At 42.5% G+C, this 12,766-nt stretch overlaps 1 protein-coding gene across 1 annotated transcript; it reads right to left on the reverse strand.

Moving 5' to 3' along the window:
* Nucleotides 1-892: 892 nt before the first annotated feature.
* On the reverse strand, nt 893-9,940 carry LOC307263337 (uncharacterized protein). Its single transcript, XM_080044470.1, has 3 exons — nt 9,931-9,940; nt 6,850-6,969; nt 893-2,472 (listed from the first exon to the last, which is right to left on the reverse strand). The coding sequence occupies exons 2-3, from the start codon at nt 6,965-6,967 to the stop codon at nt 1,325-1,327; spliced, it is 1,266 nt and encodes a 421-aa protein (XP_079900596.1). The 5' UTR covers nt 6,968-6,969; nt 9,931-9,940; the 3' UTR covers nt 893-1,324.
* Between the last annotated feature and the right edge of the window lie 2,826 nt (nt 9,941-12,766).

Here is a 12,766-nt window from a genome sequence, read left to right on the forward strand (position 1 = left end):
CCATTCCACTGTCCGGAAAAAAGTGTACAAGTGGAGGACATTCAAAGCAACTGCCAACATGCCCAGGTCTGGCCTTCCAAGCAAGTTCACCCCGAGAGTAGAGCGCAAGATGCTAAAAGAAGTCTCCAAAACCCCTAAAATGTTATCGCGGGACCTACAGCAGGCTCTGGCCACTGTTGATGTGAAGGTGCATGCCTCTACAATCAGAAAGAGACTGCACAAGTTTAACTTTCACAGGCGGTGTGCAAGGAGGAAACCTTTACTCTCCAAGAGAAACATTAAGGCCAGACTGAAGTTTGCCAGAGAGAACGTAGACAAAGAACAGGACTTCTGGAGTAATGTTCTTTTGACAGATGAGTCTAAAATTGAATTATTTGGACACCAGAAAAGAGGACATGTTTGGCGCTCACCAAATACAGAGTTCCAGGAAAAGAACCTCATACCAACTGTGAAGCATGGAGGTGGAAGTGTCATGGTTTAGGGATGATTCTCTGCAGCAGGACCTGGCCAGCTCACCATCATAGAATCCATCATGAATTCTACAGTGTATCAGAGGGATACATGTGAGACCATCTGTAAGAAAATTAAAGCTGAAGCAGAACTGGACCCTGCATCATGACAATGACCCTAAACATACCAGTAAATCCACCAAGGACTGGCTGAAAACTAAGAAATGGTGAGTCCTGGAATGGCCCAGTCAAAGCCTAGATCTTAATCCCATTGAGATGCTGTGTGAATTGAAACGAACTGTATGCAAGAAACCCCTCACACATCACACAGGTTAAAACATTCTGCATTGAGGAGTAGGGCAAACTTTCCTCAGACCGATGTCAGAGACTGGTAGAGGGTTACAAGAAGCGTCTCACTGAAGTTATTTCAGCCAAAGGGGGTAACACTAGGTATTAGGGGGTAGGGTGTCCTAACTTTTTCCTCAGTGAGAATATGCATTTATGTTGATATATTTTGTTTAATCAGTAAAACAATGTTATTTTTTTGCTGTTTACCTGCAATTAGATCACTTTCTTTTCCAGAGATTAATAAAAACAAGATTAGACATCAATATGGGAACATTTCTTAATGAATAACTGAATATTCAATGGGGTGTCCTAATGACTGTATCTCTCATAACGGGCATCATAAATAGAGAGAGCATAATTCTTTCCATTTTCAGCTCTCATGGTTCTAACGTCAGAGTGAGGGGAAACGTGTGACTTGCACTTTCCTTCCACCATTTCCCTGTGCTTTGTGAACAGCAGGTCAATGTCCCTCCACATCTCATATCCGCTGTATCTGTAAAAAACTGTAACCCACATATGCCAAATTACTAAGGCTTCTCCCCCGTGTGTTTCCTCATGTGAGCATTGAGGCTGTCTCTACGACTGAACCCTTTCCCACAAAAGTCACAGTGGTATGGCTTCTCCCCCGTGTGGGTCCTCATGTGAGCATTGAGGCTGTCTCTACGACTGCACGCTTCCCCACAAATGTCACAGTGGTACAGCTTCTCCCCCGTGTGTGTCCTCATGTGACGAATGAGGGTGCAGTTCTGAATGAACCCTTTCCCACATATGTCACAGTGGTACCGCTTCTCCCTTGTGTGTGTCCTTATGTGAGTATTGAGGATGGATTTCTGACTAAACCCTTTCCCACAAATGTCACAGTGGTACGGCTTCTCCCCTGTGTGGGTCCTTGTGTGTATGATCAGGTCGTCTTTCCTGAGAAATGTCTTCCCACAGTCTTGACACTCAAGGTCTTTAGTCCCCGTGTGTTTCTTGGAATGCCTCTGTAGGTTGTTCTTGCAGGAGAACCTCTTGCCACAAACCTTACAAACTAGGTTTTCAGTTTGATTTTCCTCTAAATGACTGAGGAGCTTCTTCTCAGACTTGCTCGTCCTCTTGTGGGATTTCATGTGCTCTGTTAAATGAAACATGTGACGGAAACCCTGTCCACACACGGGACAAGTCCTGCTGTTTTTTTTACTTCTGGCAGAAGACTCGCTGTCGGGCAGCGCTGCCTGGAGATTATTTTTTTTCACTTTTGCTTTTCCACTTTGTGTTTGGAGAACCTTCAATTTCGATGTCGTATTTTTCTGCGGCCCTTTTCCCCCCAACCACTCTTCATCACTGCAATTGTTGTCGCTCTCGGCCACAGAGAAGTCTGAAGTAGAGGGCAACTGTTCATTGTAGTCTGGTGTTACTGGCTGATTTCTCTCTTCTTTCACAGATTCAGGAAAGGCAAGAATGACCTCCTTTGTTTGATCGTCATCCACAAGTTGTTCCTCTGGCTCCTCTTTTATCTCAAAGCTGAAACCAATCGAGTTCTGGTTCCCGTGGCTGTTTTCTGTATTTATAATGGTGTGAGAAAGGCCTGGGGCCTCAGATGGGTCATGGTTAAACTCTTCTTTGATGGAGGGTTGTGTTGAAGTCTCCTCTCCGGCCAGAGCAGCAGCACTGTTGGTCAACGAAGGTAGTGTAGCTACAGGAGGAGATAGAAGCAGAAGTCACTCAATAGGCCACTTTACCTGACTGGATAAAATCAATAGAGTATTTATCTACAGCACTGAAGTTAAAGTCATTTTAAGCAAAAGGATAGAAAGTTAAAACGATAGTTACGTATGTAACTACGGTTCTATGAATTCTGGGTGACCACCAGAGGCAGTGCATCAGGGGATGATTCCATCTTGCGCATGCACAGGTTGAGTAATTACACCAGTTAGGGCGCACTCACACTAGTGCCGTTTGCCTGTTCCGTGCTCAGCACGATTCAACACGATTCCCCCCTCCCCACTCCCCCCCCACAGGCCCGTGCTCACACTGCTCGTGGCCTGGGCACACTTGCACCTTGCCTACGTCACCGTGCCCGTTTAGGATTTGGAGCTTAGTCTACTTGTAGGCAGTGTTAATTTCGTAGACTAAGACTATGACGAAAAATATTCGTCTACGAACCTTTTTCACGGACGTAAACTAAATAAAAACTAAATAAAAAGGCAGATGTGATGACGAAGACTGAGACTAATTTAAATGACACTATAGTCTACGAATAGGAACTAGACGAAACTGTTAGGGCGGGACGAATGGAGAAGAGATCCAATCAGAACTACTCTTTTTGTGGGACAAGTTGGGAAGAAATCCAATCAGTGCAAAGCAGCGAATGCAACCCTGTGTTGGTGAAAATCGACGGGAGACCGCGCAGGTGTGAGCGGGTGGAGTGAGCCGCTGTGCTGAAAAACTCTGCGGTATGATGGACAAAAATGATAGTCAGGGATATCCTGCCCGTTAACGATGTCTAGGGGAACGGCTAAGTTCCGCGATCTGTTTGTAGTAGGCTCTGTCTCGAGTTTGAATACACAGAGCCATGTGAAACTGCCGCCTCCGTCCGTTAGTTTCTGTTTTTAAGTTACTCCGCTGTCCATCAACTCCGACGCATGGACAGCGTTCAATTAAAACCTTTAATTGTATTATCTAAAAGGCTTTGATGCAAAAGAAGTCCGAACACACACAGCGGCAGCAGTGTTGCTTAAAGGAAGGCGCAGTTGCTCAGTTTTATCAGCACCTCAACTGCGTGCTGCTGCTGCTGCCCAGGGGCGGCCTTAACGATCTCGGGGCCCGTTTCAAGACCTAGTGTGGGGCCCCCCACTTTTTTAAAATATTTTCTTTATTTTTTTTATAAATAATGCTTGTGCATGCTCCCCGCAAAAAGAAAAAAGATTGTGGAATCCAGTTGGTTCATAGACAGATCATGAGATAATGGGCCCCCGGGCACAGGCTCTTAAAGCCCCCCCTCCTATCCAGTCAGGTACACTGATTTTATGTGAGATTATTACTAATGAAATAGAATACATGTTTTGTATTACAACCATTAAATCTGTGTCTGTATTGCATATTCAAACCTTAATACCATTCAATGAAGAAAAACACTTAGTCGACGAAGTCCGCTGTAGATTTAGTCAAACTAAAATCTGCTTATATTTAGTAGACTAGACTAGACTAAAATATTTTAGATGACTAGAATAGGACTAAGACTAAATGGTGTGATATTCAAAAGACTAAGACTGAGACTAAATCAGAATTTGCTGCCAAAATTAACACTGCTTGTAGGCTATACGACTGTTTGTGAATATTTTCATCCGACCAAATTTGCATCAAATATTCCACTTCCACATTTGAGCAACGAGAATCCTTAAGCTATTGTTTTTTTTTAAATGTAGCCTTGACGTAATAGGTGGACAGTCTCATATTTGTGCAGCACGCTGTTTATTATTAATATAACGGCCCGTCATCAGACCATACGTACCGGATGGTTTTGTACACATCGATCGCTCCATCAAATCCAAGTCAGAACTTTTTGTATGGGCAGAGATCGTTTTTTTAAGTGTCTTTATAAAGTTTCTTGTTAAACCTTAGTGTAGGCTACTGTTTCCTTATCACCGGGCCGCGGTGTGTTGTTTTGGGTGCGTCTCAACCGCCATGCGTAAATGCAGTTATGACAGCTGACGGGAGGAAAAAGAAAAAAAATCATCTGACGAACGTGAGTAAACACGAAAACCTTTTTGCTGTGCTTTCTGAGCCGACCTAATTAGCTCTCTCCCTCTTTTATTAGCCCACACCTAGGCTTACACACGTTAATTCTCACACATTATAGCTACAAGTCCAAGTGGTGGGCAATTCTGGTGCCGACTATAGTAGGCAGCGGACGTTAACGGACAATGCATCCTTAATAAATTCACGTCAGGAATGCCGCCTGTGCGCTTGCTTGTGCGCGTGTCATCTCATTAGCATCTGTACTTTGGCCACGGCACACCTCTCCCAGGTGTGCCGTGGCCAAGGGGCTGTTCCGTGCTGGAATACAGTTGGCGTGGTCACACTAGCCAAACGTTCTAGACTTTAGTATGCTAATGAGCTTTGGCACGGGGCCGCGGCCCTAGTGTGAGTGGCCCCTAAACACCTTGGAGGCTTTAGCACTGGATGACTTATACCAAAAAGGTCACGAAGAGTTCTCATCAATTAAGGGCTCGAAGCCCTCATCCCACAGCAACATTTACTCTGTAGAGCCGCGCAACGTACATGATGAGGTTGTTAACACAGAGCAAATGTCCTGACGTGGAACCTGCTTCAAGGCAGCCCATGATGTAGCCATACTCCTGGTAGAGTGGCACCTAAAGGCCAAGGGCACATGGAGCCCCTGTGCTCTTTGTGCATTCAAGACCACATCCACAATCCAGTGGGAGAGTCTGTTTGGACAGAGCAGCCCCTTCCCTGCGACCCCCGTAACAGACAAAGAGGTTATTTGTCTTAAACAAGCTGGTTGTTGCTTCAACATATGCCCTAAGCGTCAGCAGCTCAAATGGGGGTAGACATAAGGACCTCAGGACAACTTGCAAGTCCCATGATGGAGCCCCAGGGGTCGTGGTGGTTGAAGCCTCTGGGCTCCTTCAGAAACTGCTGACTAGGTAGAGGGACCGTCTGGTTATCCACCCTCTGAGACCACGGCCACCTAGCTCCAGGTAACTCACAACCCAACATGGTGTAAGGTTGCTCTCGGTAAAGTTGACAGAGCTTCATCAAACCCCAGACTTGGCAGGGCCATACGCACGGCTGGTCAAACAGCCGGACACTGACCCTCCAGCCGAGCTGCCCGCCTGTGAAGAGATTACAACACGCAGCTGTGGACAGCATGTCATCCTCTGAGTAAGAAGGATGAGCAGCCTTAGCCGGTATACCATGAGTTGGTTGGAGGTTTTGTAGGAGGGCTTAAAACTGAGCAAACTGGTTTGAAAGAGTATCCACTACAGGATATCCAAAATGTCAACCTATCGGGACTTCCCGAGGGTCCACCAGCTGCCGAGGCGTCTGGTGCCACTAGGACCAACACCCGAAGGGGGCGACCCTGGTCCGCCCTCCACTTCAGCCAACCTAACAAGCCTCAGTGCATGAGGCATGAAACTATAGTTCATGCATGGGCGTTTAACATGTCAGCAAAAATTAATTATGTCAAGCCAACTTTAGGCGGGAGCGCCCAAGTCACGTTGTGACTCAGCGGCGATGACCATCGGAAAAACCAAGCAGCTGCCGGCAAATTAATTAGTAGCAACCGGGCTTCAGGCGAAAGCACCAACGCAACGGTCCAACAGCCCTAATAGTAACAGTGACGGCGACTTTAGGAAAAAAACGACCACTGGCGAACCAATACCGGTATGCAACAGGCTTTAGGTGATAGCACCCGAGCACAGTGCGACACGGTGCAACGGTGAAAAACTAAGCTGTCGACGGGCAAGCCTCTTAAATTAAAGTAATATACACCACCGGGATTAACACAGCGGGGACGTTAGCTGCCGCGCTAGCCGAAATCACAACAGCAAGTCACAGCCTCTGGTGGACGAAGTGGTAAAACCAGTTGAGGCACCAACGCTTGGGTTACGAGGCTACAAGCGACGAGCTAATACAAATCTTGTTTGTCGTTGACCTTCTATTTAATCCGCTACCGCAACAAGATCCAGTTGGAACAGATCCTCTGGTGATTTCAGGAATATATAGATATTCCGGGTTCACCAATGTGTCACAGTGACTTTGTCGTTATAATATCTCGACATGCGCGAGATGGAATCACCCAGTGCTGAAGCACCGCCTCTGGTCAGTAGGAATGAGATAGAACTGGAACTAGAGTGAATCCTGGATGACTATAAGAGGCGCTGCTTAAAGCACTGGATATATCCGTATGGTGCAGTTGTAGTCCCTTTACCAACACAGTCCACTGTGGCCCTCACATGACAGTAGGAAGCTACATCTTCCAGGCGATTCAGAACCCTAACCTGCAGTGTGGATAAGATGAGAACTAACCCCAAACCTGTCTAACCTGCAGTGAGGAGCATGGACTCCGGGTCAGCCAGCCTGATGGTTCTCTCCACCTCCCAGAGAATCTCGTCGGCCGCTGCCAGCAGCCGCTGCTGGATGAAGGACCTGAGCTGGAACATGTCTGAAATGACAATGTTTTTTCTTTTAAGATTGTATTTCTTTTAGGTATTTTTATAATATTTATTGTGTGATGTTGTGTGAGCATTGTTTTAAGAGGCTCCATAAGCACATTCTGTTGTATGTACAAATAAAGTATATTCTATTCTATTCTATTCTATGTCTGAGTGGATCAGATGCAGGACACAGACCCAATCACACTTTATATAAATGATTAGTCTGGATTTACAGTAGGAAAACAGACAGTGAAAAGCAACATGACATAGCAGGTGTAGGTGTTCATACATTCCATGCCCTTTTAAGAAATATGATGTATGAATGTATTTGTTGACTGAATGATTCTCCTATTGTTATAATAATGCTGCTGACTAATCCTGGTCTCAGTACTGTACGTTCATGTACATCCACGTGGAAACATTGGTTTAATTGTCTCCTTTAACGTGTATGTTGTATGTCTTTTAAAAGGACCTCTTGAATAAAGCTGATTGATTGATTGATTGATTGATTGATTGATTGATTGATTGATTGATTGATTGATTGATTGATTGATTGATTGATTGATTGTACACCTTTAAAGTCTCTGGTGGAGAGAACAAGTTGTTCTCATCTGCAATTTGTTTGATTTATTCATAATTATCATGATATGCAACATTTTCTGGGCGAGTACATTTCCAACCTATCTGTATAAAATGATGCTGTGCCCGCACTGCATTTATTTTGTATATATATTTAAAAAGAATATATAATATATTAAATAAATGTAAAATAATAAACAGCAACTTGTATAAAGATGCTTAATTCAATTTGCTGCATTTTTACACATGTTAATACCACCAGCATTAATATTTCCCATTGAACAGACACAGGGCCGACGGACTGGGGGGAAAAGTAATACAGTCGTGGGGGGGCCCAAGGCAGAGGGGGGCCCATAAAAAAATATATATATATATAAATATATATTTTTTTTTTAACAAGCTAAATGTGGGCCCCCGATCTTCGAAGGCCCTGAACAATGCCATTCCAAAAAAAGGAATAATTTACTGGCTCGTGATAGGCCCCTGACCCTTGCAAGGAGATCAGGGGCCTGCGCATGACTAAGGCATGTGTGCGGGAGAGTAAGCAGGAGCAAGCCAACATTGAATTGAACTCGTGGCGGAAATAAACTCAGCGATGTTTCTATGGGGATATTTAGCGGTACAGAAATAAGTGCTGGCAAAGCTAGGACAGTTTAAGACTCCATGTCACTGTGGCAACACAACCTATCTATCAGCTCAGACAGCACAGAGAAAAGTCTAATGAATACATGAGAGTGATGGCCCCTGCAAGTTTCAGTAAGTGTTTACAGAAGTGCCACACTGTTACTGTCTTTGAAATGCATTTAGACATTTTAAGGGGAAAACACATTGTATTTATTATTTCAACTATTGAGTTATTTGTAGAACAGCATGCTAGTGTAGGCCAACAAGATTTATTTTCTGAATTTTCAATGCTGCTTTATTTTTATGTTTTAAATTGAGAAAGACATGTTCCAAAACGACCTGTATTTAAAAAGAAATCAAGCAAGTAGGCTAATAATAACCATTATTGAATTATAGGCTATCGCATCACAGTAGGCCTATTGTCCACAATAATCACAGCCCCCCATCCATAAAGGAACTTTAAAAAGTTGAATTTGCACTTGATGTGCATACACAAGTGTATGGTCTATTATTTGTATTTAGTGTGTCTGCATAGTATTGCACCAAAACAGTAGAAGTTTTCTTTAATTGTGTTTTGTACTGTCTGTAAAATTATACCTGCACATAGCAAACAAAATTGCACAACTGTATTCAAATAAACAGTTGTTTATTTCTGTAACTGCCACACATTGGCAGTTTGTCTTAATTAGTAAAACTCCGATTTTTTGTTCCTACCTGTTACAATGTTATTGGGGCGGAACTAATTGCCGCTGGCATATGTTTCCGATAGTGCACTTTAGGTGACGTACATTGCCAAACAACATGAAAGAAGCAGCACCCGTTTTTATAAGCTACAAGTTAAAATAAAGCTAAAAGCACAAGGAAGAAGAAAAAACCTTAAAAAGACAAGAAAGAAGACTCCCTCCCTAAGTAGTCTAGCAGTGGACGAGGTTTGTTTACCTTTTATTTATTTGTATAAGAATGTGACCGAATGTATTGTATGACTTTGTTTCTTTCCATGACATGGTGTTGCGTGATTTGCATGCGCAATGTTAAATTGTGAATTGTATTTATTCATTTGATTTCTTTTTTCTCTTTTAAACCTAGTTCTCACGGGTTGGTTCGACCTGAAATAAAACCCTGTTTTTAACAAAGACCTCTGCCTCGCGTGATACTACTTGGGAGCTACAATTTCTATAGTGCGCATTGGCATCTTTGAGCAAAATACCCCCAAAATTTTTGCCGCGGCGCTCCGCTCTGTGACCCTGGCCAGTGACCACCTTGACTAAGACATATTGTGGGGGAAACACCGGTAAAAGTAATGATTTGGTCATTCATCAGATTAAATATTGTGGAGTTGTCTGGCTCAGAGAGCCATGTGTATTGTAAGACCGCTTTTCAGGGGGCCCATCAGGACTTTTTTTATAGGGGCCCAGAATTTGGTGCTACGCCCCTGAACAGACATAACATTCAGACATGCATGAGCTAAAGCGAGCCAGGACAACCAACATATCCCGGCTTAATCCCTTATCTTGGTTTAGAGCAATAGGCCCCGGTTCCGCATTCCCTTGTTCGCAAACAAACACACGAGGAAACCCTGTAGCACTCGGACGCACGTGTGTACAACACAACTCTTAAAATGTGTCTTTACGGAGAGTTGGTTGAAATGTCAGCGCTGGTCTGTGTTCACAGCTTTAATACTAACACATTACGTTCAACATTAAACATTTGAATTGTCTACAAAACTAATTACATGCTCAGATATGATGACAACAATAGCAACATACCTTCTCTCTGTTAGGTTGGCGCCGACTGAGCGACGCGCTGCACTGACGTCATATAACAGGGACATTTCTTAAAGTGACAGTACAGGTATAGGCCTCATATTTAAATTAACATTGGAGTTTGAACAGGTTACAGAATGTACCTTGAACAAAGCTTAAACGTATACTGGCTTCATGTTAATCAGTATTTGGTGAATTGTCAATCAAAATAAAGAGATCATTTCATCCTGGTTACACTACCATCTGTTACATTCCCTGAGTTCCAGTCCCCATACTTCACTACGATTTAGTATGTCAGAAACATATTTAGGATGTAGATGTAATATTTAGAATATTTAGGAGAAAAATGCCCCACTATCTCCAATCGCAATTCGCAGTATTTGTCTTTATTCTTGACATTTCTCGACATAATGAAAAAAAAATTTAATTATTTGATTTTTTTCTCTCCCGTGGCCCTAAAACTCTTCTGTTCTTTAGTATGTAGTGTAGTAAAAAGACTAAAACTCTTCTGTTCTTTAGTATGTAGTGTAGTAAAAAGACTAAAACTCTTCTGTACTTTAGTATGTAGTGTAGTAAAAAGACTAAAACTCTTCTGTACTTTAGTATGTAGTGTAGTAAAAAGACTAAAACTCTTCTGTACTTTAGTATGTAGTGTAGTAAAATTAAAAAGTATGAGATTTGGAACACAGGGCTTATTTCATGTACACCAGTCTTCTCATGGACCTATAAAGAGTCTTCTTGGGTCTCAGCTTACCTACATTAGAGCCAGTTCACACTGCTACATCCGGTTCAGGGGATCAAAATAAAAGTCCTCCATGCAGTTAAAAGAGGAAATAGGAATAAACTAGGAACAAAATGAATACGTCACTCTTCATATCACACCACAAACTAAAGACTCACTTTATGATTATTAATGATATGTATCACTGCCATGAAAAAAAAAAAAAAAAAAACAATTAATACATTTATTTTCTCCTTTAAATCAAAATAGCTTAAAAATAATCAGAATTGTGTGTTTTGTGAGTCAGACACTGAAACTTCGGAACGTTTATTTTTTTGTTTGCAGTTATTCTAACAAGTTTTTTGGAACATTTTCTAAATTGGATTTCTGAAAAAGACAGTCATCCAAATGAGGATTTCACGACTTTAAATTTGGAACAATAAAATGTGTGGCGCATATCGGCAGCTATTAAAAACATTGATCCCATTCAAATTCTAGAAACAAATTCTAGGAAGTAGTCAAGCAACATTACGGGTAAGAAAAATCCACATACAAGCCCGTAGTAAATGACACATCGGTAGCTTTAGAATGAGCTGTTAGGACCAACTGAAGGACAACACTGGTGTTAATATTACAGCCAGGAAAAGATCACTAGAGCACTGTGATGAGTATGACAGGAGAATATTAAACTTTATTGTCTTGTATGTGTAGAAATTTGGTTTAACAATAAGAACACAGAACACAGAACAATAGACAGAAATACAGACAATAAACGTGAAAAAGGAACCACTCTGATGGACAAAGTCAAATTGTTCATTTCCATTCAGAAATCGATTAACCTTGAAATCTCAAAACATGTCAAAATATATTTACTGAAGTCTTAATAAGCTCAGACTGCCTTTAGCTCAGTTGGTGAGGCGCCCCCCTCCCGGGCCGGGCCCAGCAGCAGACCCGGGTTCAATTCCAGCCCGCGGTCCTTCTCTGCATGTCACTCCCCTCTCTGCCCCATTTCACCTCTGTCTCTCTGCACTATCAATAAAGCATAAAAATGCCCAAAAAATATCTTTTAAATAAATAAATAAATAACCTCAGACTGTGTAAGTCATGTGAACAGAAAGGGTAAAGGGATTCTTTGAGAACAGTTAACAGTCAATCAAGGGGCTCAAGGGAAAATCTGAAATGACCCTAGAAATTTATTTGACAGAAGCTTTTAATGAGTGGAATAGAGAATTTCTGTGAGGATTTTAACGGTATTTATATGCAACTGCACGAGTCAAAAATATAGCTGTCATTAAATCTAGTTTTAAGTGATATTAAAAAGGTCTTAAGTTTGATTTTGAAAACCCTGGTGGTACTCTAGCAGACTAAACAAGGTCATTCCCAACATTTGATAAAATGGAAAATTACAAAAACAGGTTGTGTTAAATTCTATCATCTCATAACGATCGCAGGCCCCTGAATCAAATTGAATTGAAGTCATGTCAGGGCAGACTTTGTGACTCTGTGAATATTGTATTATTGTCCAATGAATCTAAAATCATATCGTGATGAAACCAGCGATTTACACAAGTAAATAACTGTCTTCCACATGAACCACAGTACTACGGCTTCTCCCCCGTGTGAGTCCTCATGTGAGTATTGAGGTGGGAGCTCTGACTGAACGCTTTCCCACATATGTCACACTGATACGGCTTCTCCCCCGTGTGGTTCCTCATGTGAACAATGAGGTTGGAGCTATTAATGAACCCATTCCCACAAACTTCACAGTGGTGCGGCTTCTCCCCTGTGTGGGTCCTTGTGTGTATGATCAGGTCGTGTTTCCTGAGAAATGTCTTCCCACAGTCTCGACACACATTGTCTTTAATCCCTGTGTGTGTCTTGGAATGCATCTGCAGGCTTCTCCTGTTGGGGAACCTCTTGCCACAAACCTTACAAACCAGGTTTTCATGTTGAGTTCCCTCCAAATGACTGAGGAGCTTCTTCTCAGACTTGCTCGTCCTCTTGTGGGATTTCATGTGCTCTGTTAAATGAAACATGTGACGGAAACCCCGTCCACACACGGGACAAGTCCTGCTGTTTTTTTTACTTCTGGCAGAAGACTCTCTGTTGGGCAGCGCT

This window comes from Ammodytes marinus (assembly GCF_949987685.1).
Source record: "Ammodytes marinus genome assembly, chromosome: 16".
NCBI classification, from domain to species: Eukaryota; Metazoa; Chordata; class Actinopteri; order Uranoscopiformes; family Ammodytidae; genus Ammodytes; species Ammodytes marinus.